General features: G+C 40.6%; 1 protein-coding gene across 5 annotated transcripts in view; it reads right to left on the bottom strand.

Annotated features, from left to right (window-relative positions):
- Nucleotides 1-25,798, bottom strand: part of LOC100662133 (N-acetyllactosaminide beta-1,6-N-acetylglucosaminyl-transferase) — a 53,691-nt gene that overhangs the window by 26,516 nt on the left and 1,377 nt on the right. The window contains exon 2 of one of the 5 annotated variants that reach the window (XM_064280498.1): nucleotides 10,759-12,061. The exons of 3 other annotated variants lie outside the window; for them this stretch is intronic. In XM_064280498.1, the coding sequence (XP_064136568.1) occupies nucleotides 11,991-12,061 (71 nt within the window). In that variant the 3' untranslated portion in view covers nucleotides 10,759-11,990. One more of the 5 variants, XM_064280492.1, reaches the window with a different exon arrangement.

Genomic DNA, 25,798 nt, shown 5'->3' with positions numbered 1-25,798 from the left:
CATGGTCCTGGGAAGTCTTGAATTGGTCTTCCATTTTCATGTAGATTTCTATGCCATGGCTTATGCAAATATGTTGTTCTTAGTTGCCATCTAGTCCATTCTGACTCATGGCAACCCATGTGTAAGAGTAGAGCTGCTCCATAGGGCTTCTTTAGCTGTCATCTCCAGGGAAGCAGATTGCCAGATCTTTTCTTTGGTGGTCTCACTGGGTGGGTTCGAACCGCCAACCTCTAGGTTAGCAGTGGGGCACAAACCATTTGCACCACCAGAGACCTTATGCAAATGTCTAATACAAGAAAATGTGCTCAATCTTGCTAGGAACTAAAGTTAAAACCCTGAGGTGTCTCTCCTTTTTATGTACTTATCAAACTGGTGATGATTTAAAAAAGGTACCACCCAGTGGAAGATAACAGAATGCAGCTCCCAAACCTACAAGTGGGAGTCTAACTTGGTACAGCTGTGGGAAAAGCAATACAATACTCTATCAGAATTCCTTAAAAAAGTGCATATCCTTTGACTCAGCACTCCAACCCATTGGAATTTGTGGGAAAGGTTTGAAACAGGGGAGGCAATATTAAAGTCCCTAGGTGACACAAGAAGTTCGCACTCAGCTACTAACCGAAAGGTTGGTGCTTTGCACTCACCCAGCAGCTCTGAAGAAGAAAGGCCTGGCAATCAGCTTACGTAAAGATTACAGCCAAAAAAACCCTATGGAACAGTTCTACTCAGTAACACATGGGGTCACCGTGAGTCTGAATTAACTCAATGGCAACGGGTTTGGTTTATTTGTTTTTTGATAGCAGTTAAGAGGAGACTCTGAAACAAAATTGCCTGGGTTCAAGTCCTTGCTCTGCAAACTACCAGCTGGGAGACGATTGCCAGGTTACTTAATCTCTCTATTCCTCAGTTTCCTTATTTGTAAATTAGGGTAAAAACTGAACCTACTTCATGGAATTGTCGTAAAGTACATCATATATGTACAGCACTTTGAACAGTTAAAAAAAAAACCCGTTGTCATTGAGTTGATTCTGACTCATAGTGGCCCTATAGGACAGAGGAGAAGGGGCTGGTGGGTTCAAGCTGCTGACCTGTTAGTTAGCAGCCAAGCTCTTCTTGGTATACAACGTGTGCTGTGAAAGTTTACTTATCATCAAATATCCATTTTATTAAATAAATAATTAGCTATAATTATTATTGCAGATAAGGTGACATCAGTGGTTCAGCAGTAGAATTGTCGCCTTTTACACAAGAGGCCGGGGTTGGGTTCCCACCCAGTGCACCTCCTGCACAGCCACCACCCACAAGTCCGTGGAGGCTTGTGTGTCGCAGTGATGCAGTGGAGCTTCCAGACTAAGATGGACTAGAAGGAAACGCCTGGTGACCTACTTCCAAAAATGAGCCCATGAAAACCCTGTGGATCACAATGGAATATTGTCCAATATTGTCCTGGAAAACAGGCCTAGGTTGGAAGGGACTCAAAATACAGTGGCTGCAAAAAAATGGACACGGACACAGCTATGATCATAAAAGCGGCACAGTACCAGGCAGGCAACATGTTCCATTGTACATGGGGTTGCCAGGAGTCGGAGCTCAAGGGATGGCAAGTGATAACAACACGTTACTTTAAGTCTACAACATAGCTATGAACTAGTTGACTAATCTATACTGAGCATACATTGCAAGTAACCTTTACAAGTGATCTTACCCTTAAGATAAAGGTGCTGAGTTTCCTTAAATTAAGTGTGTTCAGGCATCACTTGTGCACGTTTACCACTTTAACGGGTTTATCGGTTCAAAAAAACTATTTGCTTAGGATTTCTTATTGCTTTTCAGAAACTCAGAAGATTCTATTATTATTTTACTTGTAGCACATGAATATTAAATAGTATTTTATTCCTGTGATCGACTTTAGTTGTGTTTTGTTCACAGCCTGAATTAGATATTTTTCAATTTTTAATTTTTTTTTATTGTGCTTTAGGTGAAAGTTTACAGAGTAAATTCATTCCCCAGTCAATAGTTTATACATAAATTGTTCTGTGACATAGGTTGCAATCTCCACAGTGTGTCAGCACTCTCCCCATTACCACAGTGAGTTCCCATTCCCATTTGTCTGGTTTTCCTCCCCCTTCCTGCCTTCTGTCTTTGCTTTTGGGCATAGTTGTCCTTTTGGTGTCATGTAAATGACGGTTCTAAGGAGCACTTTCCTCATGGATGTTATTGTTGATTTACAGGCCTATTATTTGGCTGAAAGGTAATCTCAGGAATGGGTTCAGTTCCAAGTTAGAAGGGTGTCTAATGGCTGTAGACTCAGGGGTTCCTCCAGTCTCTCTCAGACCAACAAATCTGGTCTTTTTTTATGAACTTGAAATTTGTTGTACATTTTTTCCCCCTTTCTGACTGAGACCTTCTATTGTGATCCCGGTCAGAGCACTCGGTGGTGGTAGCTGGGCACCATCTAGTTCTTCTGGTCTCAGGCTGGTGGAGGTTGTGGTTCCTGCAGTCCATTAGTCCTTTGGACTAATTGTTTCCTTGAGCCTTTGGTTTTCTTCACTCCCCTTTGCTCCGGAAGAAAAGAGACCAATAATTGTATTTTAGATTGCTGCTGGCAAGCTTTTAAGGCCCCAGAGGCTACTCATCAAAATAGGATGTAGAACATTTTTCTTTATGAAGTATGTTATGCCAACTGACTAGATGTCCCTTGGGATTATAGTCCTTTGCTATCAAGTCCAGTAATTCAGTCCCTCAAGGTATTTGGTTATGTCTAGGTTGTATCCATGACTGTGCCCCCTCTGTGCTCTGTTGTATATGAGTATACATGCAGCACCTACAAACATGTATGTAGAAATGTCCACAGCCAAACCTATACATGCATGTGGGTGTACTCCCATATGCTCTCCCATACCTATTCAGCATACATATATCTATGTGTCCACTCATAAATTGTCATTACTGTTGTTGCAGGGTTGTATATGTTATGGTATTTACCTTCCTTGCCTTTTATTCTTTTGTACCTTTTGTACAAAGATACCATTTGTTAAAGAGACTATCTCTTTCTCATTTAATGGACTTTGGTCCTTTGTCAAAGATCAGCTGTCCATAAGTGGATGGATTTATTTCTGGGTTCTCAATTCTGTTCCATTCAGCTATGTGTCTGTCGTTGCACAAGTACCAGGCTGTTTTGACTACCATGTCTGTAATGTAGGTACTGAGATTGGAGAGTGTGACGCCTCCTACTTTGTTCTCCTTAAAGAATGCTTTGCTTATCCAGGGCTTTCCATATAAAGTTGCTGATTAATTTTTCCATCCCATTAAAGAACGATGTTGGAATTTGGATCGAGATTGCATTATATTTGTAGACTGCCTTGGGTAGTATTGACATCTTCACAATGTTAAGTCTTCCTATCCATGAGCATGGTATGTTTTTCCATTTATGTAGGCCTCTTTTGGTTTCTTGCAGTAGTGTTTTGCATGTTTTTTTATATAAGTCTTTCACATCTCTAGTTAGATTTATTCCTAAGTATTTTATCAATACCATTTACAATAACCTTCAAAAAGATAAGTGGTGTTGACAAAACTGGATATCCATTTGCAAAAAAATGAAACAAGATCCATACCTCACACCATACACAAAAACTAACTCAAAATGGATCAAAGACCTAAACGTCAAACCTAAAACTATAAAGATCATGGAAGAAAAATAGGAATCTAACTGATTTTTGTATGTTGATCTTGTACCCTGTCACTGTGCTGAATTCTTCTATTAGTTCCAGTAGCTTTTCTGTGAAGTCTCTGGGATTGTCTAAGTGTACGATCATCTGTGAATAGAGATAGTTTTATTTCTTTCTTACTAATTGGTGTGCTCTTTTTATTTCCCCTTCTAGCATAATTGCTCTAGTAAGGACTTCTAGTACAATATTGAATAAGAGTGGAAATAAAGGGCATCCTTGTCTTGTTCCCATTCTCAAAGGGAATGCTTTCAATTTCTCTCAGTTGAAAATAATGTTGGCTGTTAGTTTGGTATACGTGACCTTAATTATATTGAGGAATTTCCGTTTCATTCCTATTTTGCTGAGAGTTTTTATCAACAATGGCTGTTGGACTTTACCAAATGCCTTTTCTGCATCAATTGAGATGATTATGCAATTCTTATTCTTTGTTTTATTTATGTGCTGGATTATGTTGATTGCTATTTTAATGTTGAACCATCCTTTAATGCCTGGTAGGAATCCCACTTGGTCACGATGTTTTATTTTTCTGATATGTTGTTCTATTCTATTGGCTAGAATTTTGTTGAGAATTGCAGCATCTATATTCATGAGGGATATGGCCTACACTGACTAATTCTTTTTGGTATAATGACTCTGTGTATTCCTTCCATCTTCTTTTGATGCTTCCTGCATCGTTTAATATTTCCCCATGGAATCCTTCACTATTGCTCACTTGTCTATGCCAAGAAATATGGAAGACAGCTTCCTGGCCAACTGACTGGAAGAGATCCATATTTATGCCTATTCCCAAGAAAGGTGATCCAACAGAATGTGGAAATTATAGAACAATATCATTAATATCAAAATTTTGCTGAAGATCATTCAAAAATGGTTGCAGCAGTATATCGACAGGGAAGTGCCAGAAATTCAGGCCGGTTTCAGAAGAGGACATGGAACCAGGGATATCATTGCTGATGTCAGATGGAGCCTGGCTGAAAGCAGAGAATACCAGAAGGATGTTTACCTGTGTTTTATGGACTATGCAAAGGCATTTGACTGTGTGGATCATAACAAACTATGGATAACACTGCGAAGAATGGAAATTCCAGAACACTTAATTGTGCTCATGAGGAACCTTTACATAGATCAAGAGGCAGTTGTTCAGACAGAACAAGGGGATACTGATTGGTTTCAAGTCAGGAAAGGTGTGCACCAGGGTTGTATTCTTTCACCATACCTATTCAATCTGTACGCTGAACAAATAATATGAGAAGCTGGACTATATGAAGAAGAATGGTGCATCAAGATTGGAAGACGACTAATTAACAACCTGCGTTATGCAGATGACACAACCTTGCTTGCTGAAAGTGAAGAGGACTTGAAGCAGTTACTAATGAAGATCAAAGACCACAGCCTTCAGTATGGATTACATCTCAACATAAAGAAAAACGAAAATCCTCACAACTGGACCAATGAGCAACATCATGATAAATGGAGAAAAGATTGAAGTTGTCAAGGATTTCATTTTACTTGGATCCACAATCAACACCCATGGAGGCAGCAGTCAAGAAATCAAAGGACGCATTGCATTGGGCAAATCTGCTGTAAAGGACCTCTTCAAAGTGTTGAAGAGCAAAGATGTCACCCTGAAGACTAAGGTGCGCCTGAGCCAAGCCATAGTATTTTCAATCACATCATATGCATGTGAAAGCTGGACAATGAATAAGGAAGACTGAAGAAGAGTTGTTGTCTTTGAATTGCGGTGCTGGCGAAGAACACTGAATATACCATGGACTGCCAAAAGAACGCACAAATCTGTCTTGGAAGAAGTGCGGCCAGAATGCTCCTTAGACGCAAGGATGGCGAGACTTCGTCTTACATACTTTGGACATGTTGTCAGGAGGGATCAATCCCTGGAGGACATCATGCTTGGCAGAGTACAGGGTCAGCAGAAAAGAGGAAGACCCTCAACGAGGTGGATTGACACAGTGGCTGCAACAATGAGCTCAAGCGTAACAACGACTGTAAGGATGGCGCAGGACCGGGCAGTGTTTCGTTCTGTTGTGCATAGGGTCCCTATCAGTCGGAACCGACTTGACGGCACCTAACAACAACAACAACATGGTCTACACTTTTCTTTTTTAGTGGTGGCTTTGCCTGGTTTTGGTAGGATTATGCTGGCTTCATAGAATAAGTTACGAAGTATTCCTTTCTTTCCTATGTTCTGGAATAGCTTGAGTAGTATTGGCGTCAACTCTTCTCTGACTGGGAGAATTCTCCAGAGAAGCTGTCTGAGCCAGGGCTTGTTTGGTGGTTGTTGTTGGGAGTTATTCTCACGACCTCTTCATTTTCTTCTTTCATTATGTGTCTGTTCAGATTTTCTACTTAGTTTGTGTTAGTTTTGGTAAGTAGTGTGTTTCTAGAAATTCATCCATTTTTTCTAGGTTTTCAAATGTGCTGGAGTATAATTTTTCATAATATTCTGTTATGATCCTTTTTATTTCAGTTGGATCTGTTGTAATGTCACCCATCTCATTTCTTATTTGGGTTATTTGCATCTTTTCCTTTTCTTTTGTCAATTTGGCCAGTGGTTTATCAATTTTATTAATCTTTTCAAAGAACCAACTTCTAGTCTTATTGATTCTTTTGATTGTTTTTCTGTTTTCTAATTTGTTTATTTCTGCTCTAATCTATATTATTTCCTTTCTTCTGGTGGTTGTGGGCTTCCTTTGCTGTTCTTTTTCTATTTGTTTGACCTGTAGGGTTAAGGTATTTATTCTGGCCTTTTCTTCTTTTTTGATGTGTGTGTTTATTGCTAAAAATTGACTTCGGAGCACTGCTTTTGCTGTGTTCCAAAGGTTTTGATATTTTGTACTTTCATTCTTATTTGATTCTAAGAATTTTTTTATTTCATTTTTAATTTCTTCTGTTACCCAGAGGTTTTTAAGCAAGGTGTTATTCAGTTTCCATGTATTTGATTTTTTCTTTTTCTTCCTGTTGTTGGTTTCTAATTTTATAGCCTTGTGATCTGAGAAGATGCTCTGTATTATTTTGATATTTTTTAATTTATCGAGGCTTGCTTCCAGGCCTACTATATGGTCTATTCTGGAGAATGATCCATGTGAGCTGGAGAAAAATTTGTACTGTGCTGCTGCTGGGTGGAGTATTGTACGGATGTCTATGAGGTCAATTTGCTTGATTGTGATTGTTTACATCTTCTGTATCTTTGTTGAGTTTCTTTCTAGTTGTTCTGTCCTTCCTGAAAAGTGGTATGCTAAACTGCCCTATTATTACTGTGAAATTGTCTATTTCTTAATTCAATTTTTTTAGAGTTTATTACATCTATTTTGGAGCTTTGTCATTGGGTGTATAAATTTTTATTATGGTTATGTCCTCTTGAACTGACACTTTAATCATTATATAATGCCCTTCTTTGTCTCTTATGTTGCATTTTGCTTTAAAGTCTATTTTGTCAGAAATTACTATGTCACTCATACTCTTTTTTGGTTACCATTTGCCTGATACATTTTTTCCGTCCTTTGATTTTTAGCTTATTTTTTATCTTGTGTCTAATGTGTGTCTCTTATAGGCAACATATTGATGCGTCATTTTTTTTTTTTAATCCATTTTGTTACTCTCTGTCTCTTGACTGGTGCTTTTAACCCATTTACGTTCAGCGTGGTTATCAACAGGTATGAATTTACTGCTGTTATTTTGTTATGCTTTATTTTGTGGTGTTCACAGTTTCTTTGTTCTGCCTACTTTTCTGATTTAAGTTATTTTTGTTTATAGATTTTCTTTTGACTTCCTTCATTGTTGCTGATTTTGTGTTTGTGTATCTTTATGTTTTCTTTTTTTTTTTTTGGTGAGTAGGTTTATTGATTTTCTTTGTAGTTACCCTGAAATTTACCTTTATCTTCCTAAAGTTTAAAACAGTGTGTTATATCTTGGTATTTCCTTGACTTCCTCTATATATGGAAATTCTCCAGCTATACTATTTATCCACCCTTTTCATTCTGAAGTTGTCATCATTTACAGATTGACATATCTGGTTCCCTGTTTTCAGTCTTGTAGCTTTATTTTATTTTTGAGAATTCTTTGTCTTGGTTGATAGCTGGGTAATATTAACATCTGTCTTAATCTCAGGTTGTTGTCTGATGTTGTTGGTTCTCTGTAAGGACTCCATTTAAGATTTCTTATAAGGTTTGTCTGATTTTTACAAATTTCTGTATTTCTGGAAATGCCCTAGTTTTGCCATTGTATTTGAGAGACCATTTTCCTAGACATATAATTCTTGGTTGGCAGTTTTTTTTTCTTTCAGGGTTTTATATATGCCATCCTATTGCCTTCTTGCCTGCATGGTTTCTGCCAAGAAATCAGAGCTTAGCTTTATTGGTTCCCCTTAGTAGGTGATGATTCATGTTTCCTGAGCTGTTCTCAGGATTCTTTACTTTTGGTTTTGGAAAGTTTGATTATGATATGTCTTGGTGATTTTCTTTTGGGATTCTATCCTGCACGGGGTTCATTGAGCTTCTTGGATGGATATCTTCTCATCTTTCATATTAGGGAAGCTTTCTGCCAGCAAGTCTTCAAAATTTTTCTCTGTGCTTTTTTTTTGTCCTCCTTTTCTGGAATTCCAATCACATGTAAGTTATTCCTATTAATAGTGTCTCACATAGCTCTTAGACTTTTTTCATTCTTTCTTGTGAATGTTCCTCAAACAAATTCATTTCAAGGGATTTGTTCTCTATTTCACTAATTCTGTCTTCCATTGATTGAATTCTACTTCCATTGAGTTATCTACTTCTGAGATTTTATTTTTAATCCTCTGGATTTTAGTTGCTGTTTGTGTTTATGTTTCTAATTGTATATTTATTTTGTCATTTTGTTCTTATACTCTCCTATACCCTTATACTCTCCTAGAGTTTTGTCTGTGCTTTCCTTGATTTTGTCTGTGTTTTCTTTGATCTCTTGGAGGATCCTATATCTAAGTCTTCTGAATTTTTTATCAGGTAGTTCCATTACCATTTCTTCCTCAGGAAGGTTTTCTGGCCCTTTATTTTGGTCACTTGTTTGAGCCATCTTGTCCTACATCTTTGTGTGATTTGATATTGTCTGTTGTCCCCAAGGAATTAAGGTTATATTTATATATTTATTGTATGTTTGTTTGCTTAGTCCTGATTTCTTGTTTCGTTTTGATGTTTCCAGGCAGGTGGGGCAAGCGTGCTACTCTGGTCACTAGTCTGGCAGCACTGGGGTTCTCATCACCTGTTTCTGGGTGGGTGTGACAGCAGGTGGGAGTGTGATGGTGGGTCTCTATTTGCCAGCGGCATGGGGCAGCTCAGGGCAGGCTGGGTGGGCATTGGCCGACTACTGTCATTAATCCTGTGGTGCAGGAGAGAGTGGGTTACTATCCAAGTGGATGGTAGGGCAGGTGTGTTGGGAGAGCAGAGGGCATGATCGTCACTGCTGTCTGGGTGGAAGGAGTATGTGGTGGTTGGGTGCGTACTTGGCCACGCAGTTACCACTGCTTGCCGCGTTTGAGGGGGATGGGTGGTGGGTGGGCGCATTCATGGTCATGTGGTTGCCTCTGCTCCTTGGGGGAGGGTGTAAGTGGCAGGCAGGTGCATGTGTGGGCACATGATCACTGCCACTCACTTGTTTGGGGGGGAGTGAATAGTTGGAGGGTGGATGCACTCTCAGTCACACAGTCACCGATGCCCACTGAGCTGAGGTTGGGTGGTAGGGAGTGGGTGTGATGCAGTTGCTGCCACTCATCAATTCAGTGGGGGAGTGGGTGGCAATTGGGTGCATGCACGGTAATGCAGTCACTGCAGTTCGCTGGTTGAAGGAGGGGTGGAGTGGGTGGGAGATGGGCATATGTATGGTCACATGGTGGCCACCACTCTCCAGCTGGGGGTGAGTGGGTGGCAGGGAGCATATGCATGGTCACATAGTTGCTGCTGCTCACCAAGTTGGGATGGGAGTTGTGGGAGGCAGGCACATGGGTGCTTGGGAACGTGCTTACTACCACTCTTCAGGTGGATGGGGGTGGTGGACCAGGCTGGGTTGGGGGGAAGCAGGACTCATGTTTTGGACTCTAGTATGGCAGGGTTGCTGGGGTATGGGACACTCCACCACTTCTGATCAGGATGGTGTGGGGAGGGGCTTGTGCTCTTTCAGCTAGCAGACATGGGTACCCAGATACTTCCCATTAGCTGCAGCCAGCAGTTGGGACCTGCCCCAACCACTTGCAAGGAGGGGGCTACTGCCTGGGGTCCAGCTGGATGGGGGATGTCCTGCTGACACTCTGCTGTTCTACCACCTCACGTGCATTAGCAACTGCCAATTGTGAGCATACCTGACGCTGGATCCTGGCTCACTCCCTGCCTTGTGGACAGTAGAATCCCTGGAATCTTGCCCTTCTTTGTGTGTTTTAAGGGACCCTGTGGCGCAGTGGTTAAAGTGCTTGGTTGCTAACCAAAAGGTTGGCGGTTCAAACCAACCAGCTGCTCTGCAGGAGAAAGACGTGGCAGTCTGCTTCCATAAAGATTTATAGCCTTAGAAACCCTATGGAGTAGTTCTATTCAATCCTATAGGGTTGCTATGAGTTGAAATTGACTTAAAGGCAACAAGTTGTTTGTTTGTTTTCCTCCCTTAGATTCGGATCATGATCTGCTCAGTTTGCTTTTCTCCACGTGTGTTATATAGTTTCTGTATCTCTTATGGGCATGCCATGAAATTATCTTTCTGTGTTCCTCATCCAGGTTCACTGCTAGCTTTTTCTCAAGAAGACCATACTGAACTGGGACAGCTGGCACAGCCCCTCCACTCCATTTCACTCCTCTTTCACTGCGTTAGTTCAATTTTTTCTTGCAGTCAGTGTTCAATTCAATTCTTTATCCTTCTTTTCTGATGTTCAGCATTCTTAGATTGTCATCTGCCTCTGTTTCACTTGGTTTCGTGAGTCTTTCCTGTAGAGGAATGGTATGGTGTGTCTGACTAGTCCACCATCTTGGCTCCTCCTCCTGAAATAAATATTTTCAGTTTCACATGACATGTCCTAGGTTTTTTTAAAATAAAAATATTTACAGCATTGATTTCCCCTTTCACACTATTACAGGGAAATGGATGTCAGGGCAGGGTCGTCCCTTATTGAAATCAATAGAGCACAGCGTGCCCTATACTGTTTTGTTTGTTGCCTGGAGAAAAGTTCTTAACGACTCCATTAGACAAATTTTCATCTCGCGTTTTTTTCTGCACATAGTGCCTTCTTCACCTTCAAAACAAGGTACCAGGCCACACCCAGTTGGATGTAAATCAAGAATTCATTCAATAGCTGTAAAACCTTCTCTCCAAGCCTATGTAAAAGCAGTCAAATAAAAAAATCACTCTTGCTTAGGGCTGTTGTCTCATTTCAACCCCCTATTTACACAACCCAAAACTGGCAAAAGGAGTCAAAGGTCAGTGGGAAATTCCATCTGTTGTTGCCTGTACTACTGCCTGTACCAGGTTACCAGTTTGCTAATTCTGGGAGCTAAGTCTATCTATAGCGAGCCAAATCTTTCACATACAGTAGCAGAAGCAGTTCTTCTGTTGGCACTCTTTTTATGTAAATATGATATACCTAAATGATCTTACAAAAATAGAAGAAACATGGGAGAAACAGCCTCTCAGTGTAGCTGGCATATATTGGTAAACCCCATGGAGTATGAAAACAGTTCTCAGAAATACAGGAAGCCAGTAAATCTAGCACCTCTTCCTGAAATATGTATCTAACCTCAACATTTGGTTGAAAAGCAATAGGTTACTATAAAAAGTTGTATGTTGCAATTGTTAGCTGCCACTCAGTTGCCTTGACCCATAGCGACTCCATGCACAACTGAATGAAACACTGCCTTCCTGTGCCATCTCTGTGATCGGTTGCAAATTGGACCTTTGTGTTCCATTTCCATAGGGTTTTTCACTGGCTGATTTTCAGATCACCAGGCCTTTCTTCTTAGTCCATCTTAGTATGGAAAACTTGTTCAGCATCATAGCAACAGGGAAGCTTACACTGACAGACGGGTGGTAGCTGCACATGAGGGGCATTGGCCAGGAGCTGAACCCAGGTCTCTCACATAGAAGGCGAGAATTTTACCATGGAACCACCAATGCCCTCAAAAAGTTACACAGTGGCACAAAAACATGCAAAACTGATTTATGGTGTCAGATAGTTGTTACTCTTGGACGTCACCGGAAGGGAGCAGACAAGGGCTGCTGGGGTCCCGGTAACACAGTTTCTCATGCTGGTGATACAGGCGAGTTCAGTGTGAAAATTCGGCCATCTGTACAATGCTGAGAGGTGTAGTTTTCTGTAGGTATATTTCAATAAAAAGTTTACACAAGATATAAAGTGGACAAGAGGGCAAAATTTACATAAATTTGTAAAATAAAGCCTTCAAATAAATGTTGGCCCCTTCAGGTCCTTCCCCAAGCCCATCTCCTCTGCCCGGGGTCACTGCAGTGACTGCCATAACAGTTTTCAGTATCCAGTTTTTAGGCATAAAGAGCTTTACTTTTAAGCACTTGAATACTGGCGTTTTTATTTGTGTAACAGTTATTTGCCACCACCCGTCTGCCCATTTCTCATACTATGGTGGCTTGTGTGTGGCTGTGATGCTGGAAGCTATGCCACCGGTATTTCAAATACCAGCAGGGTCCCCCCATGATGGACAGGTTTCAGCAGAGCTTCCAGACTAAGACAGACTAGGAGGAAAGGCCTGGTGATCTACTTCTAAAAATCAGCCAATGAAAACTCTATGAATCACAATAGACTATTGTCCAGTATAGTCCTGAAAGATGAGGCCCCTGAGTTGGAAGGCACTCAAAATACACAGTGTCTACAACAATGGAGTCGAGCATACAATGATCGTGAAGATGGCGCAGGACCAGGCAATGTTTTGCCCTGTTGTATGTGAGGTTGCCATGAGTTGGAGCCAACTCAATGGCAATTAACAACAATTACAACAACAATAGGTCAGGAATTGGTCTTGATTGCGGTTGTGAATGCATGACTGTGTGTTTGTCAAAACACATGGAACTGGGCACCAAAAAAAGTGAATTTTACTGTATATAAATAAAATTTTTTTTTCGAAAGAAGCTGCTTCAAATTCAACAACAATGTGTAACAGATTAGATCTCCTTCATGAAACATCTATAAATTAAAAACATTGATAAATTTAAAAGTACTTATTTTGTACTACACCTATAGAATTTTTCATTTGAAAAATATTAAGCATTTTACTTCACTATCTTTTTTAAATGAACTCTGGATACTTTTTAGAGTTCTATCATTAAAACCAATCTTTCAGCAGTTTACCACATAAATACCAAAATACTGTTCCTATTATTTTGCTCCAATATCTAGGGCATTTCAGGGGAAACTATGAGAAGTACTGATTATATAAAGACTATCATATTAAGACTTGGAAGTCCCATCATTGTGACCCAGTTCAGCTGCTAAATCATGTAACCTGGACAAATCACTTTGTGTTCTGGGTCTGGGTTTCTCTAATCGTAAATGATGAGAATGTCCCCAGCACTCATTAGTCCTACAACTTCCATTCCCCTTCATAAAACCACTTTGTCATTTTTGAAGTAGCCATTCTTCGTTTCTACTCCTTCCGGTATCTCCCACTTAAAGACACCCCCACCACAACCACATTCACTGGCCACCTTATTCTGTGTGCCAGGAGTGGTGCTATAGGCTTTAGAGCTATTCGGTGTGTTAGTTGCCTTCAGGTCAATTCTGACTCATGGTGACCCCAAGTGTGCAGCATAGAACTGCACTCCATAGGGTTGTCAAGGCTGTGGCTTTTTGGAAGATGGTTGCCAGGCCTTATTTCGGTTAGTAATCCAGTGCTTAACCATATAATGTGAGTTAAGCAAAATAACGTGGGAACCTCTTTTTTGGAGGTCACCTAGCCTAATTTCTTCATTTTACAGAGGAGGAAACCAAGGCCTGAGGTCAAAAAGCTAACTGATGACAGGGCTAGAACCTAGAAAACCATTTTGTAGTGTGCCTATCTAGGTCATTAGCCTTCTTACACTGCCTGGAGTTTAAAGCACTTTAAAAACAAAAAAGAAAACAATCACACTTGTTTCATAATACTTATTGTCTATTTGCTCAGTACTATACTCTTCTTAGCTGTGCAGTGTGACGTGTTTAAAACCACAAAGCTACTGTTCCAATCACTTTGGGTCATCCAAAACCAATACCCTTAGAGCCACAGGGATTCTTCCAGCTCTTTTGCAAACATCTTTGAAAACAAAGATCAGCATGTCATAGTCACTGCTGTGAGACTCATTATCCTCCAGATATATACATATATCTTTTGGTGAAGTTGAATCAAAACTGCCCAGTGTACAACTCTTACTTTTTAATAAATTCTCAAGCACCCTCAAATTTTTTCTTAGGTGCTAAAAGCAAAGTTAACTGAGGCTGACATTGCTTAAGTAGTTTGTTCGGTGTTGGACAAGCTGTTAAGTGACAAGCCTAGGATTCAAAATATATCTTTCCTACTCCAAAGTCCATATTCTTTCCTTCACATCACTCTGCAAGATCAGAGAAACCTCATGCAAAGCAACGAAGCTTGATAACCAAGCTCTGCGGGAACATCTCAAATTAAATTAGGCATGAAAAATTAAACTAGAAGATTGAATCCAATAGAGCAGGCTCCCTGGTAACATGTGATAATGGAAAACAGATTAAGATACAGCAGAGGGTGAAACAGCTTCATGTTAATTCCATACTCAAGCATAAAATAGTAAGCCTGTCAATTCGTCCTTATTTTGAATTAACAGAGGAAGCAGAATATTCAGTACAGAGAGAAGAGGTGTTCCTCTCCATCTAGTGAAAAAAGAGTATCACTAAACACTGCAGAAGGCACAGCCCATCCCACTAACCCATCCACTATGCTTGGTAATGATTGTTGTTAACTGCAGTACAGTTGCCCTTGCCCTCAGGGTGACTCCATGTACAACTGGATAGGACCACTGTGATCCACAGGATTTTCATTGGCTGATTTTCATAAGCTGGTTATCAGGCACTTTCTTCCTAGTCTTTCTTAGTCTGAATGCTCATTGAAACCTGTTCAGCATCATAGCAACACACAAGTCTCCACTGACAGATGGGTGGTAACCACGCCTGAGGTACACTGGCCGGGAATCGAACCTGGATCTCCCACAGCGAAGGTGATAATTCTACCACTAAACCGCAGAAAACAAAAAGCCAAGACAATAGAAATCTTAACAAGCAGAGTTCTCTTGCTCCTAATACTTAAAGAGCTTGGGCTTGTAGATTTCGCTTTGTCAATTAAAAAAAGAAAAAGAAGAAAAATACCCAGTCTGGTTGGTAAAGTGTATCCTAAAAGTTTAAGCTGGATGAAAATATTTTCACTTTTCAACAAATTGTTATCATGGAACATGAAGAGAGACTCAGGCTGGAATAACGGAATTTTGCATCCCCTTTGCAATGAGAAAGGAACTCATTTGTGAGAACTACAGAGTCAACTCAATGTTTTCTTGCTTTGAATTTGTGTAATGTGTTGATGGTTGTTGAAACTGGCTGATGGATACAAGAAGGATTATTGTACTATTTCTTCATACTGTTGCGTGTAACTAAGACATTTATTTTAAACACTGATGAAGTTAAATGCCCGAAACGGGAAGGATGTGGCTAGGCTAGCAAAAACCTGTATAAAATGACTGTGAAACTCATTTCTTTCAAGTTTTTACTGTGTTGACTTCCTTTTTTGAGAAATTATATTATGTTCTAAACAGCCATATTTAATCCTTCCAGGAACATGGCAGAGTTTAAGAAAATAAGCCTACCTTTTTTTTTTTTTTTATGACATCCAATTCCTGCTCCGTTCATGTGATGTGATCTTAAAAATAGAGCACTGTAATCAATGTTCATTTCAGCATTATTTACAATAGCTAAAAGGTGGAAACAACTCAAGTGTCCATCACCAGATGAATAAACAAAGTGTGGTATAGCCGTACAATGGAAGATCATTCAGCCATAAAGAGAAATGAAGTTCTGATACATGTCATGACATGGATGGCCCTTGAAAATATTACGCTAAGTGAAATAAGTCAGACCCAAAAAGACAAATATTGTATGAACCCACTTATACCAAATATGCAGAATATCTCAAATTCATACAGACAGAAAGTAGATTAGTGGTTACCAGGGGCTGGGAAGAGGGGGAAATGGGGAGTTACTATTTAATGAGTACTGAATATCTGGGGCAATAAAAAAAATTGCAAACGGATAATGGTGAGGGTTGTCAAACATTGTGAATGTCATTAATGTCATTGAATTATACCCTTAAAAATGGTTAGGATGACCCAAAGAAATAGATGGTGCCCAGCTACCACTACCAACCATTTTGATCAAAGCCACAATAGATGGACTCTTCCAAAATCGAAGAAAAATGTGGAACAGAACCTCAAATTCCTAAACCAAACAAACAGACTTACTGGGCTGGTTGAGACTGGAGGACTACCTGAGACTACTGTCCTGAGATAACGCTTTAAACTTTGAGCTGAAACTACTCCTGTAGATCACCTTTCAGCTAAATAACAGATTGGCTCATGTTATGCATTGTGTCCCCCCAAAATGTGTGTCAACTTGACTAGGCCATGATTCCCAGTACTGTGTGATTGTCTACCATTTTGTCATTTGATACGATTTTCCTTTGTGTTGTAAATCCTCCCTCTATGATGTTAATGAGACAGGATTAGAGGTAGTTATGTTAATGAGGCAGGATTCAATCTACAAGATTGGGTTGTGTCTCAAATCAATCTCTTTTGAGCTATAAAAGAGAGAAGCAAACAGAGAGATAGGGGGATCTCCTACCACCAAGAAACAAGAGCCAGGAGAATAGCTAGACCTTTAGATCCAGGGTCCCCGAGGTGAGAAGCTCCTTGATGGGGGAAGATTGATGACAACGACCTTCCGCCAGAGCTGACAGAGAGAAAGCTTTCCCCTGGAGCTGGCACCTTGAATTCAGACTTCTAGCCTCCTAGACTGTGAGAGGATAAATTTCTCTTTGTTAAAGCCATCCACTTGTGGGATTTCTGTTATAATAGCAGCGCTAGATAACTAAGACAGCTCACAAAATAAAGATTTTCTCCCATGAGAACTGTGCTCCTGTAAAAAATCATCTACAAGAGACCAAAAGGTTAAAAATTACTATAAAACAAAGATGAGAATATCGGCAGAGAAACTATATGAATGAAAATGAAACAACCAGAACAGAATACTGAGAATGTTCATACACTGTGGAGAATGTAAACCAATGTCACCGAACAACTGGTGTAGAAGTTGTTGAATGGGCTAAGCAGCTATGTAAACCTCCGCTGAAAACACAATAAAATATCATATTTTTAAAAAAATGGTCACTATGGCAAATTTTACCACAATAACTCTAAAAAAAAAAAAAAAAATGGAGCACTGAATACACTTCATGTCCCTCATGTTTTTAAGGAAATGTTCTTCTAATGGAGAAATATATACTTCACAGTGTTTGCTATGAGTTGGACAGTGTTCTCCCAAAATACATGTTGTAAAAACCACCTTCTACGCCTGTGGCTATAATCCCATTTGGGAACAGGTTTTCTTTGTTATGTTAATGGACAGGATTAGTGTAGGGTGTGTTTTAAGTCAATCTGTAAAAAATCTGTAGTGAGATATAAAAAACATTAAATAAGAGAAAGAAGCAGAGATGGAGAAAAAAGATGTCGAGCCACATGAAGATAGCCCAGGAGCAGAAGCTCAGAGTGACGGGGACCTTCCTCCAGAGCCAACAGAGAAAGAAGGCCTTCCCCTAGAGCCAGCACCCTGAATTTGGGCTTCTAGCCTCCTAAACTGTGGGAATAAATTCTATTTGCTAAAGTCACCCATTTGTGGCATTTCTGTTATAGCAGCACCAGATGACTGAGACAGTGTTATTGTGAGGACTGAGTGAGGGTGTTTCATAGTTTAAAAAAATTGTCACACAAATAACATAATGGAAACCAAAATGAAAAGGAATAAGTATCCATTTCAATATGTCAAATGGGTTACATTTTTCTTTATTTCCTCCTATTTCTTGTTGGGTGTATCTATATCTAGCTTTGTAGTTAGGGAGCCATGGTGTAGACATCTTGTCGTAATGAAAAGAAATTTAAATTCATTTTATTTAACACTCTGAGAATTTCATTAGTATAAGAATACTAGGCCATGTTTAGGTTTTCTTAATATATATTCATATTAATAAATGGATAAACATTTACCTTCTCAGTTTAAACCAACGCTTTCATTTAATTCTCAAAACAACCTTAGTAGTCACCATTAGTGTGACTGTACAGATGAGGAATTTGAGGTTCGGGTTACCCAAGGTCACAAAGTTAATAGGGTCAAAACCAAAATTCATCATCAGGTCTATCTCACTCCAAGCATCAGTCATCTGCACACTGCTTTCATGAAGTCTGCCATATACAATCAACACCTGAACTAACAGGGACATAAAGCTTTCCCTTAAATAAACTCACTTTATTTTTACTGGTGGCTTCCTTTTTTCTCCATCAAGGAGAGTCTCTAGATAGAAATGAACAGAACCAACACTGGCTACAAATCTACAACATGCTGGTGTCTGTAAAAGGTAGTCTATGTCAACAGTTCTCAAAGTGTGGTCTCCAGACCCAAGCATCAGCAGCAACTGGGAACTTGTTAGAAAGTCAAACTCTCAGGCCTACTCCATCCAGACTTGCTGAATCAGAAACCCTGGCAGTGAGACCTAGTGGTCTGTTTTAACAAGTCTTCCAGGTGATTCTGAGGGCCACTGCACTGTAAACATTTTCTTATTTAACACTCCTAACTTTTCTGTGGACTAAGTACTACTTGGAAACCCTGGTGGTTTAGCAGTTAAGAGCTACTATGACTGCTAACCAAAAGGTCAGCAGTTCGAATCCACCAGGTGCTCCTTGCAAACCCTATGGTGCAGTTCTACTGTGTCTTATAGGGTCACTATCAGTTGCAATCAACTTGATGGCAATTTTTTTTTTTAAAGTACTACTTTTTTTTACTTATTAGCCCTACCATCACAGATGAGGAAACTAAGGCTACTATCACATAGTTAGCAAGTACTAGGAGCCAGCACTTAAAGCCATGTTTGTCTGGCTCCAAAGCCCTTTTCAAAGTATCATGTAGATTCAAAGGGGGATGGAAGGAGATTCTTTTACGGTGTACAGAGTAGAGATATTTACGTTAAAGAGATAATATAGATATTGATTATATATTACAGCTTTGATATACAATTAACATTTTATTGTTTTAAAGAGACATTGAAATTCAATACAATGTTTTTGTTTTAAAAAAAAAAAGGCAATTCCTCTTCCGAAAAAAGCTTGCCTTACATGAATTGGTAGACAGTGATGGGAGGTCCAATGGGAGCTGGAAAATTGTTTTGCCAGTTCTAAAGTGGTACTATACTAACTCTGTGTCCTGGAATTAAATTCACGCAAATTCAACATGGTGGACATTTATCAATGGTAATTGTATTTATATACTTCACTGCATATTCATATATGCTTTAATCCAGTTTTTCTTATCTTACATAACGGTATTCTAGAGATTAGAAATTGAAAACTAAGAGGAGTGTTTCCCAGTTATTTCCTTTGCAGGGGTTGTTGTGGTTGTTGTTAGGTGCCGTGGAGGTTCTGACTTATAGCAATCCCTATGTACAACAGAAGGAAACATTGCCCAGTCCTGTTCCATCCTCACAATCGTTGTTCTGCTTGAGCCTATTGTTACAGCCACTGTGTCAGTCCATCTCATTGACGGTCTTCCTCTTTTTCGCTGACCCTCTACTTTATCATGATGTCCTTCTCCAGAGACTGTCCCTCCTGATAAAATGTCCAAAGTATGTAACAAGCAGTCTTGCCATCCTTGCTTCTAAGGAGCATTCTGGCTGTACTTCTTCCAAGACAGATATGTTTATTCTTCTGGCAGTCCATAGTATATTCAATATTCTTCGCCAACACCATAATTCAAAGGCATCAATTCTTCTTTGGTCTTCCTTATTCACTGTCCAGCTTTCCCATGTATATGAGGCAATTAAAAATACCATGGCTTAGTGCAGCAGGGGCAGGGGTCTGGGGACCATGGTTTCAGGGGACATCTAAGTCAACTGGCATAATAAAATCTATTAAGAAAACATTCTGCATCCCACTTCCAAGAATGGCATCTGGGGTCTTAAACGCTAGCAAGCAGCAATCTAAGATGCACCAATTGGTCTCAACCCACCTAGATCAAAGGAGAATGAAGAACACCAAGGACACAAGGTGATTACGAGCCCAAGAGACAGACAGGGCCACATGAACCAGTGACTACATCATCCGGAGATCAGAAGAACTAGACGGTGCCCGGCTACAACTGATGACACCCCTGACAGGGAACACAACAGAGAACCCCTGATTGAGGGAGCAGGAGAGCAGTGGGATGCACACCCCAAATTCTCATAAGTCCGGACTTAATGGTCTGACTGAGACTAGAAGGACCCCGGTGGTCATGGCCCCCAGACCTTCTGTTGGCCCAGGACAGGAACCATTCCCGAAGCTAACTCTTCAGACGTGGATTGGACTGGACAATGGGTTGGAGAGGGATGCTGGTGAGGAGTGAGCTTCTTGGATCAGGTGGACACTTGAGACTATGTTGGCATCTCCTGCCTGGAGGGGAGATGAGAGGGTGGAGGGGGTTAGAAGCTGACGAAAAGGGCACGAAAAGAGAGAGTGGAGGGAGAGAGCAGACTGTCTCACTAGGGGGAGAATAATTGGGAGTGTGTAGCAAGGTGTATATGGGTTTTTGTGTGAGAGACTGACTTGATTTGTAAACTTTCACTTAAAACACAATAAAAATTATTAAAAAAAAAACAAACCATGGCTTGGGTCAGGCATACCTTAGTCTCAAAGTGACATCTTTGCTTTTTAGCACATTAAAGAGGTCTTTTGCAGCAGATTTGCCCAATGCAATGAGTAATACATTTTACTTGTGTGTGATATTAATGATATTGTTAGATAATTTCCACATTCTGTTGGATCACCTTTCTTTGGAATGGGCACAAATATGGATCTCCTCTAGTCAGTCGGTCTTCCAAATTTCTTGGCATAGATGAGAGAGTGCTTCTAGCATTGCATTCATTTTCAGGGGTAAACCAAAAAAACAAAACATTGACATCGAGTCAATGCTGACTCACAGCAACCCTATAGGACAGAGCAGAACTGCCCCACAGGGTTTCCAAGCAGCGGCTGGTAGCTTTGAACTGCCGACCTTTTGGTTAGCAGCTGTAGCTCTTAACCACTGTGCCACTAGGGCTCTGTTTGCAGGGAGGGGTAGGAGGCAAAAAACATTTGAGTTCAGATTCCCTACTGATAAAGATGACCTCAAATATAACAGCACAGCCAACAGCACAAGCATCATAAATGACTCTTGGAATGGCTATCACTTCAGTGTCATTTAATTATGTAAATTACTCTATAGCCTATCTAAAGTTTTTCTACCAGGAGCTCAGTCCCTTATGATGCAAACTTGTCAGTCTAGGGCCTCAAAGCCGGGGCACATTGCAGATGATCAATCTTGCTCTCTGGCCCTACCCAAATTACTGGTCTGAAAAGATCCTAGAACCCTTTATCAAAGAGATAAATAAAACCAGCTTAGCAGGCCCAAATCACTAATACGATATTTTGAAGATCATGTCTAAATTCACTATGTGTATTTAATATTATCTTTCACCTATAAAAATATTATATACCTATAAAAATTGCATAATTTTTAAAACTGTTACATGGTCAGAACACATGGAAACATCTGCTTTATGAAATGTCACCTTCAACCTCAAGTTGTTATCTTCACACTGACCAAACAAATGCCCTGTGGACTGTCCTCTGGCCACATAAAGAAGCTTTATTGCAAACCCGAATGCTCATTAAGACAGGATTCTATCAGTCTATCAAGGCTTATAAATCTCAGTCATAGGTATAATTGGCATGACTGAATATGTCCTTCGTAGTTCCAGAAGCTGAATTCTAAATTCAGGCCTAGGTACCCAGAACACAACGCATACTTGGAAAAAGACTGAGACTGGTCTAGCCACACCCAGCTTTAAGGTCCTGGTAACCTTTCTATCAAGAACACATACCTTCTAAGTAGCTTAGTATTTACATTTGTTGAAGGCTACACCTGGAGAACTGTTTTTGGTTTCTTGCTATTGTTGTCTTTTCTTAACCTTTCATTTCCTTATAGCCTTTTTTTTTTTTTCCCCAAGCCAGAAAGTAAGGAGCACTTGAGACTCATTAAGTCAGACTCAGCCCACTAGAAGAAGCCCAGGAATGGGACTAACAGCAGGTTTGAACAGGTGCCAAATTGTGGGAGAAACTCAAGCCAGGTGCAAGTAAGGCTGGAACTAACTGGAGGCTTCCCAATCTGCTGCCAGGGCTTTCTCTTGGCATCAGGTGCCCCACCAGCATGATGGGCCCTGGTTGGCTGCCTGGAAGCAGATTTTCTAGGGAAGGGCTCTGTCCCATTAACATTCCAACTGGAACTCCGGTGCCTGTTAATCCTACAAGGCCTCCCTTCCCTTTACTGATTTCATTTTATTGTTCTGGCTCCTGTGGAGTTATACCTCCAAGCAATGTCTCAACCTGTTGTTTCTCTGATCTTTACTATCAAAAATCACCTCCCACCCCAGGGACGAGACACTTTTTTTCTTTCCTCCCATCTTCTGATAAGGATCCAGCACCATCCTGCTCTCCCCAGGTCCAATCCACTCCCTTTCAACACTCTGGGTTGTTGTGTGTCATAGAGACAATTGACTCATAGCAACCCTGTAGGACAGACTAGAACTGCCCCTTAGGGTTTCCTAGGCTGTAACCTTTCAGGAGCAGATCACCAAGTCTTTTCTTCCATAAAGCAACTGGTGGGTTCCAACCTTCGACTTTCCCATTAGCAGCAGAGGACTTAACCATTGTGCCACCAGGGCTCCTTATTCAACACTCTAAAAAAAACCAAACCAAACCCTTTGCCATCAAGTTGATTCCAACTCATAGTAGCCCTTTAATACGAAGTAGAACTGCCCCGTAGGGTTTCCAAGAAGTGGCTGGTATTCAACTGCAAACCTTGGTTACCAGGTGAGCTCTTAACCACTGTACCACCAGGGCTCCAGCCAGCACTCTACATAGCTTTAAATCAGGCACACAGAGAGGCCTACAAAAATGAATATCACACTTCCCCCCTTTAGGAGCTCAAACACAAGCAGAAAGAGTAGAGAAGACATTCATGTAACAGTTAATTGTGATTCAATGCTGGTGGCAGTGGCACTGGGCACTGGAGGAAAACCCAGAGTTGGAGCACCTAATTACCTGGAAAGGGGGTTATCAGAGAAGGCTTCCAGGGGGTGACATCTCAGGTGGGCTATAAAGTATATGAGTAGGAGTTAGTTAGCTAGAAAGGGTAGGAAGGAGATCCCAAACGTGATATTACTGAAAAGAAAAAATTAGGTGAAATTTTTTCCTACACATATCTAGGGAAATTCAAGCAGCTGTTGGAACAGAAAGTCTGTGGCACTGAGTAAAAATGAAATGAGGATAGAGAAATGGGCAGCGGTCAGGTTATGGAGGGCCATGCAGGCCTCATGAAGAGCTTAAACCTCACCCTCAAGATAATGAGAAGCCACTACATGAGAACCTCAGGCTATGTACCTTTCCATCTACCAGCCCATCTGAAGGTCACGTGTTTTGTTTCTCATTTACAGACAATATGGTGCACCAAATAAGGACCATTTTCCCTTGTCTTTTTCTATGTATTTTTGTGGTGACCTTAAAAAAAAAAAAAACCTCCCAGAGAGGGATATTTGATGAAGAGGTCTTTCAGGAAAAATAATTTTTTTGAGGAATTAGGATGGGGAAAAAATTAGCCCCGTTATACTCTTACTAAACAATCACCAAAACTTAACACTCAGCCACTTAAATCCTGAAATTTTAATGCCATGAAGGCTTTTTGTACACAGGATAGCGTACAAAGTACACAGACCAGTGCCTAGTACAGTCACCCAAACCGAACCCTGTGCCGTCGAGTTGATTCCGACTCATAGCTACCCTACAGGGCAGAGCAGAACTGCCCCATAGAGTTTCCAAGGAGTGCCTGGTGGATCTGAACTGCCGACCCTTTGGTTCGCAGCCGTAGCACTTAGCCACTACACCACCAGGGTTTCCCCTAGTACAGCGTGGGCTTAATAAATACTTGTTGGTTGTTGAAAATATAAACATCAGAGTACTCTACTATTTTTTAAAAAATGTCTTTCCTATTCTGTGTGAAGACGAAGTCCTCAGGACCCTTCATTTTCTTGCATTATTCTGACAAAGGTTAGGTTGAAAGGCTCCAGCTCTTTGCTTCCCCTTTCCCAGCCTCACTGAGAACTCTCACTGGACACTTGCCATTTCCTCTGGCCCAAGAAGGATGAACCAGACTAAAGCCTTTTCAAGGAGACAACGGTACTGGCACAGAAGCCTGAGCCCGGTGGTGGGGCCAATTCCAGCAAAGTCGTCTCACCCTGACTCTAGCTAGCACAGTCGCTCTGCTAAACTCAGCAAACTCATTCTTTTCCTTTCCTTCTCTCTCTCTTGCCATGCCCTTGTTGACCTTATTTCCAGCTCAAATGGAAGAAATGATTATTCCTTCTTCTCCTGGTGCAAGAGAAGTAGCTCAAACTTTGGGTCACACAAATCTAGGTTCAGATGCTAGCTTTGCCTTGAACAAGCAGTGTGACCAGAAGTGTGTTACTTCAGTCTCTCTAAGCCTCATTTTCTTCATCTGTACATGACAATGTCCCTGGGTGCTGCAAACGGTTAATGTGCTTGCCTGCTAACCGAAAGGTTGGTGGTTTGAATCCACCAAGAGCCACCTTAGAAGAAAAGCCTGGCGAGCTACTTCTGAAAAATCAACCATTATTAAAGACCCTAAGGAGCACATGTGCGTTCTACTCTGACACCCATGGTGTCTCCATGAATCATGATCAACTCCACAGCAACTGGTTTGGTTTTTTTGGTTTTAAATATGACTTACTGCTGTGAGTCAACTTTCAGATATGAAGGTAGCTTCAAACAGCACTCATATGTGCCAACGACACTACACTTAGGAGCAGGGAGTTATTTCGAGTAGAGCAGACAGATAGGAAGTACTCCGACACTGGCCAACACACCCAGCCATGCTGGTGCAAGAGTGGAAATGTGTATGAGGACATTGCCAGGAAAAGGTGTCACAGGTCACAAAGGTATTCCCTGTGTGAGAAATTCTGGGAAACAGAATTTTGAGAAAAGAAACCCAGACCTGAATCAAAGAGGGAATTTAGGGCTGTTTTCTGCCATCAGGTGCCTGGTATGCCTTGGACCCCTTTCTAAATTATCATAAACAATTGAAAAGACTTCATGGTATAGAAAGACAGGAGTGCGCAAACTGCAATTTCTACTAAAAATTTGTGATTTAAAGATTGAGAGTTCACTTTGGATCGATTCCAGCTAGAATCTCTTTATACATATATATTTCAACTCACTGTAATAAAATATCAGACTAGATTTGTTGAACCAAGTTGAGGAGACCTGAATGCTCGTTCAGATTTTAGACTAAAGACATTTAAGGCAGTGAGAATCTCTCAAGGTCCAAAGAGCTTCCAAAGATTCTAAAAACAGCCTCCCACGCACCCCACCTCCCCCCGTAACAGCTCCACCAACGCCGGGCAGTGACAGCGTCAATGAAATCGTGCCTAACAATCCTCTGAAAGAAACACGACTCTTTTCAGAAGACTTATTGAAAACATCGGTTTCATTATGTTTTAGCTGTGCTTATTAAAAACTACGAAAAGCGATCATTCAAAAGACTAAGCTGAAAGACGGTAACTATGGGATTCACAAGCAAAGGTAGTTTTGCCATAGCTTGTTATCACAGCTCTGGGTACTTTTTACATCACTGTATCTCACAGATTTATAGACAACAGAGCTGGCACTAAACATAA

Source organism: Loxodonta africana, chromosome 1, assembly GCF_030014295.1.
Source record: "Loxodonta africana isolate mLoxAfr1 chromosome 1, mLoxAfr1.hap2, whole genome shotgun sequence".
Classification (NCBI taxonomy): domain Eukaryota; kingdom Metazoa; phylum Chordata; class Mammalia; order Proboscidea; family Elephantidae; genus Loxodonta; species Loxodonta africana.
Note: the sequence above shows the minus strand (reverse complement) of the source record. Positions and strands in the feature narration are given on the sequence as shown.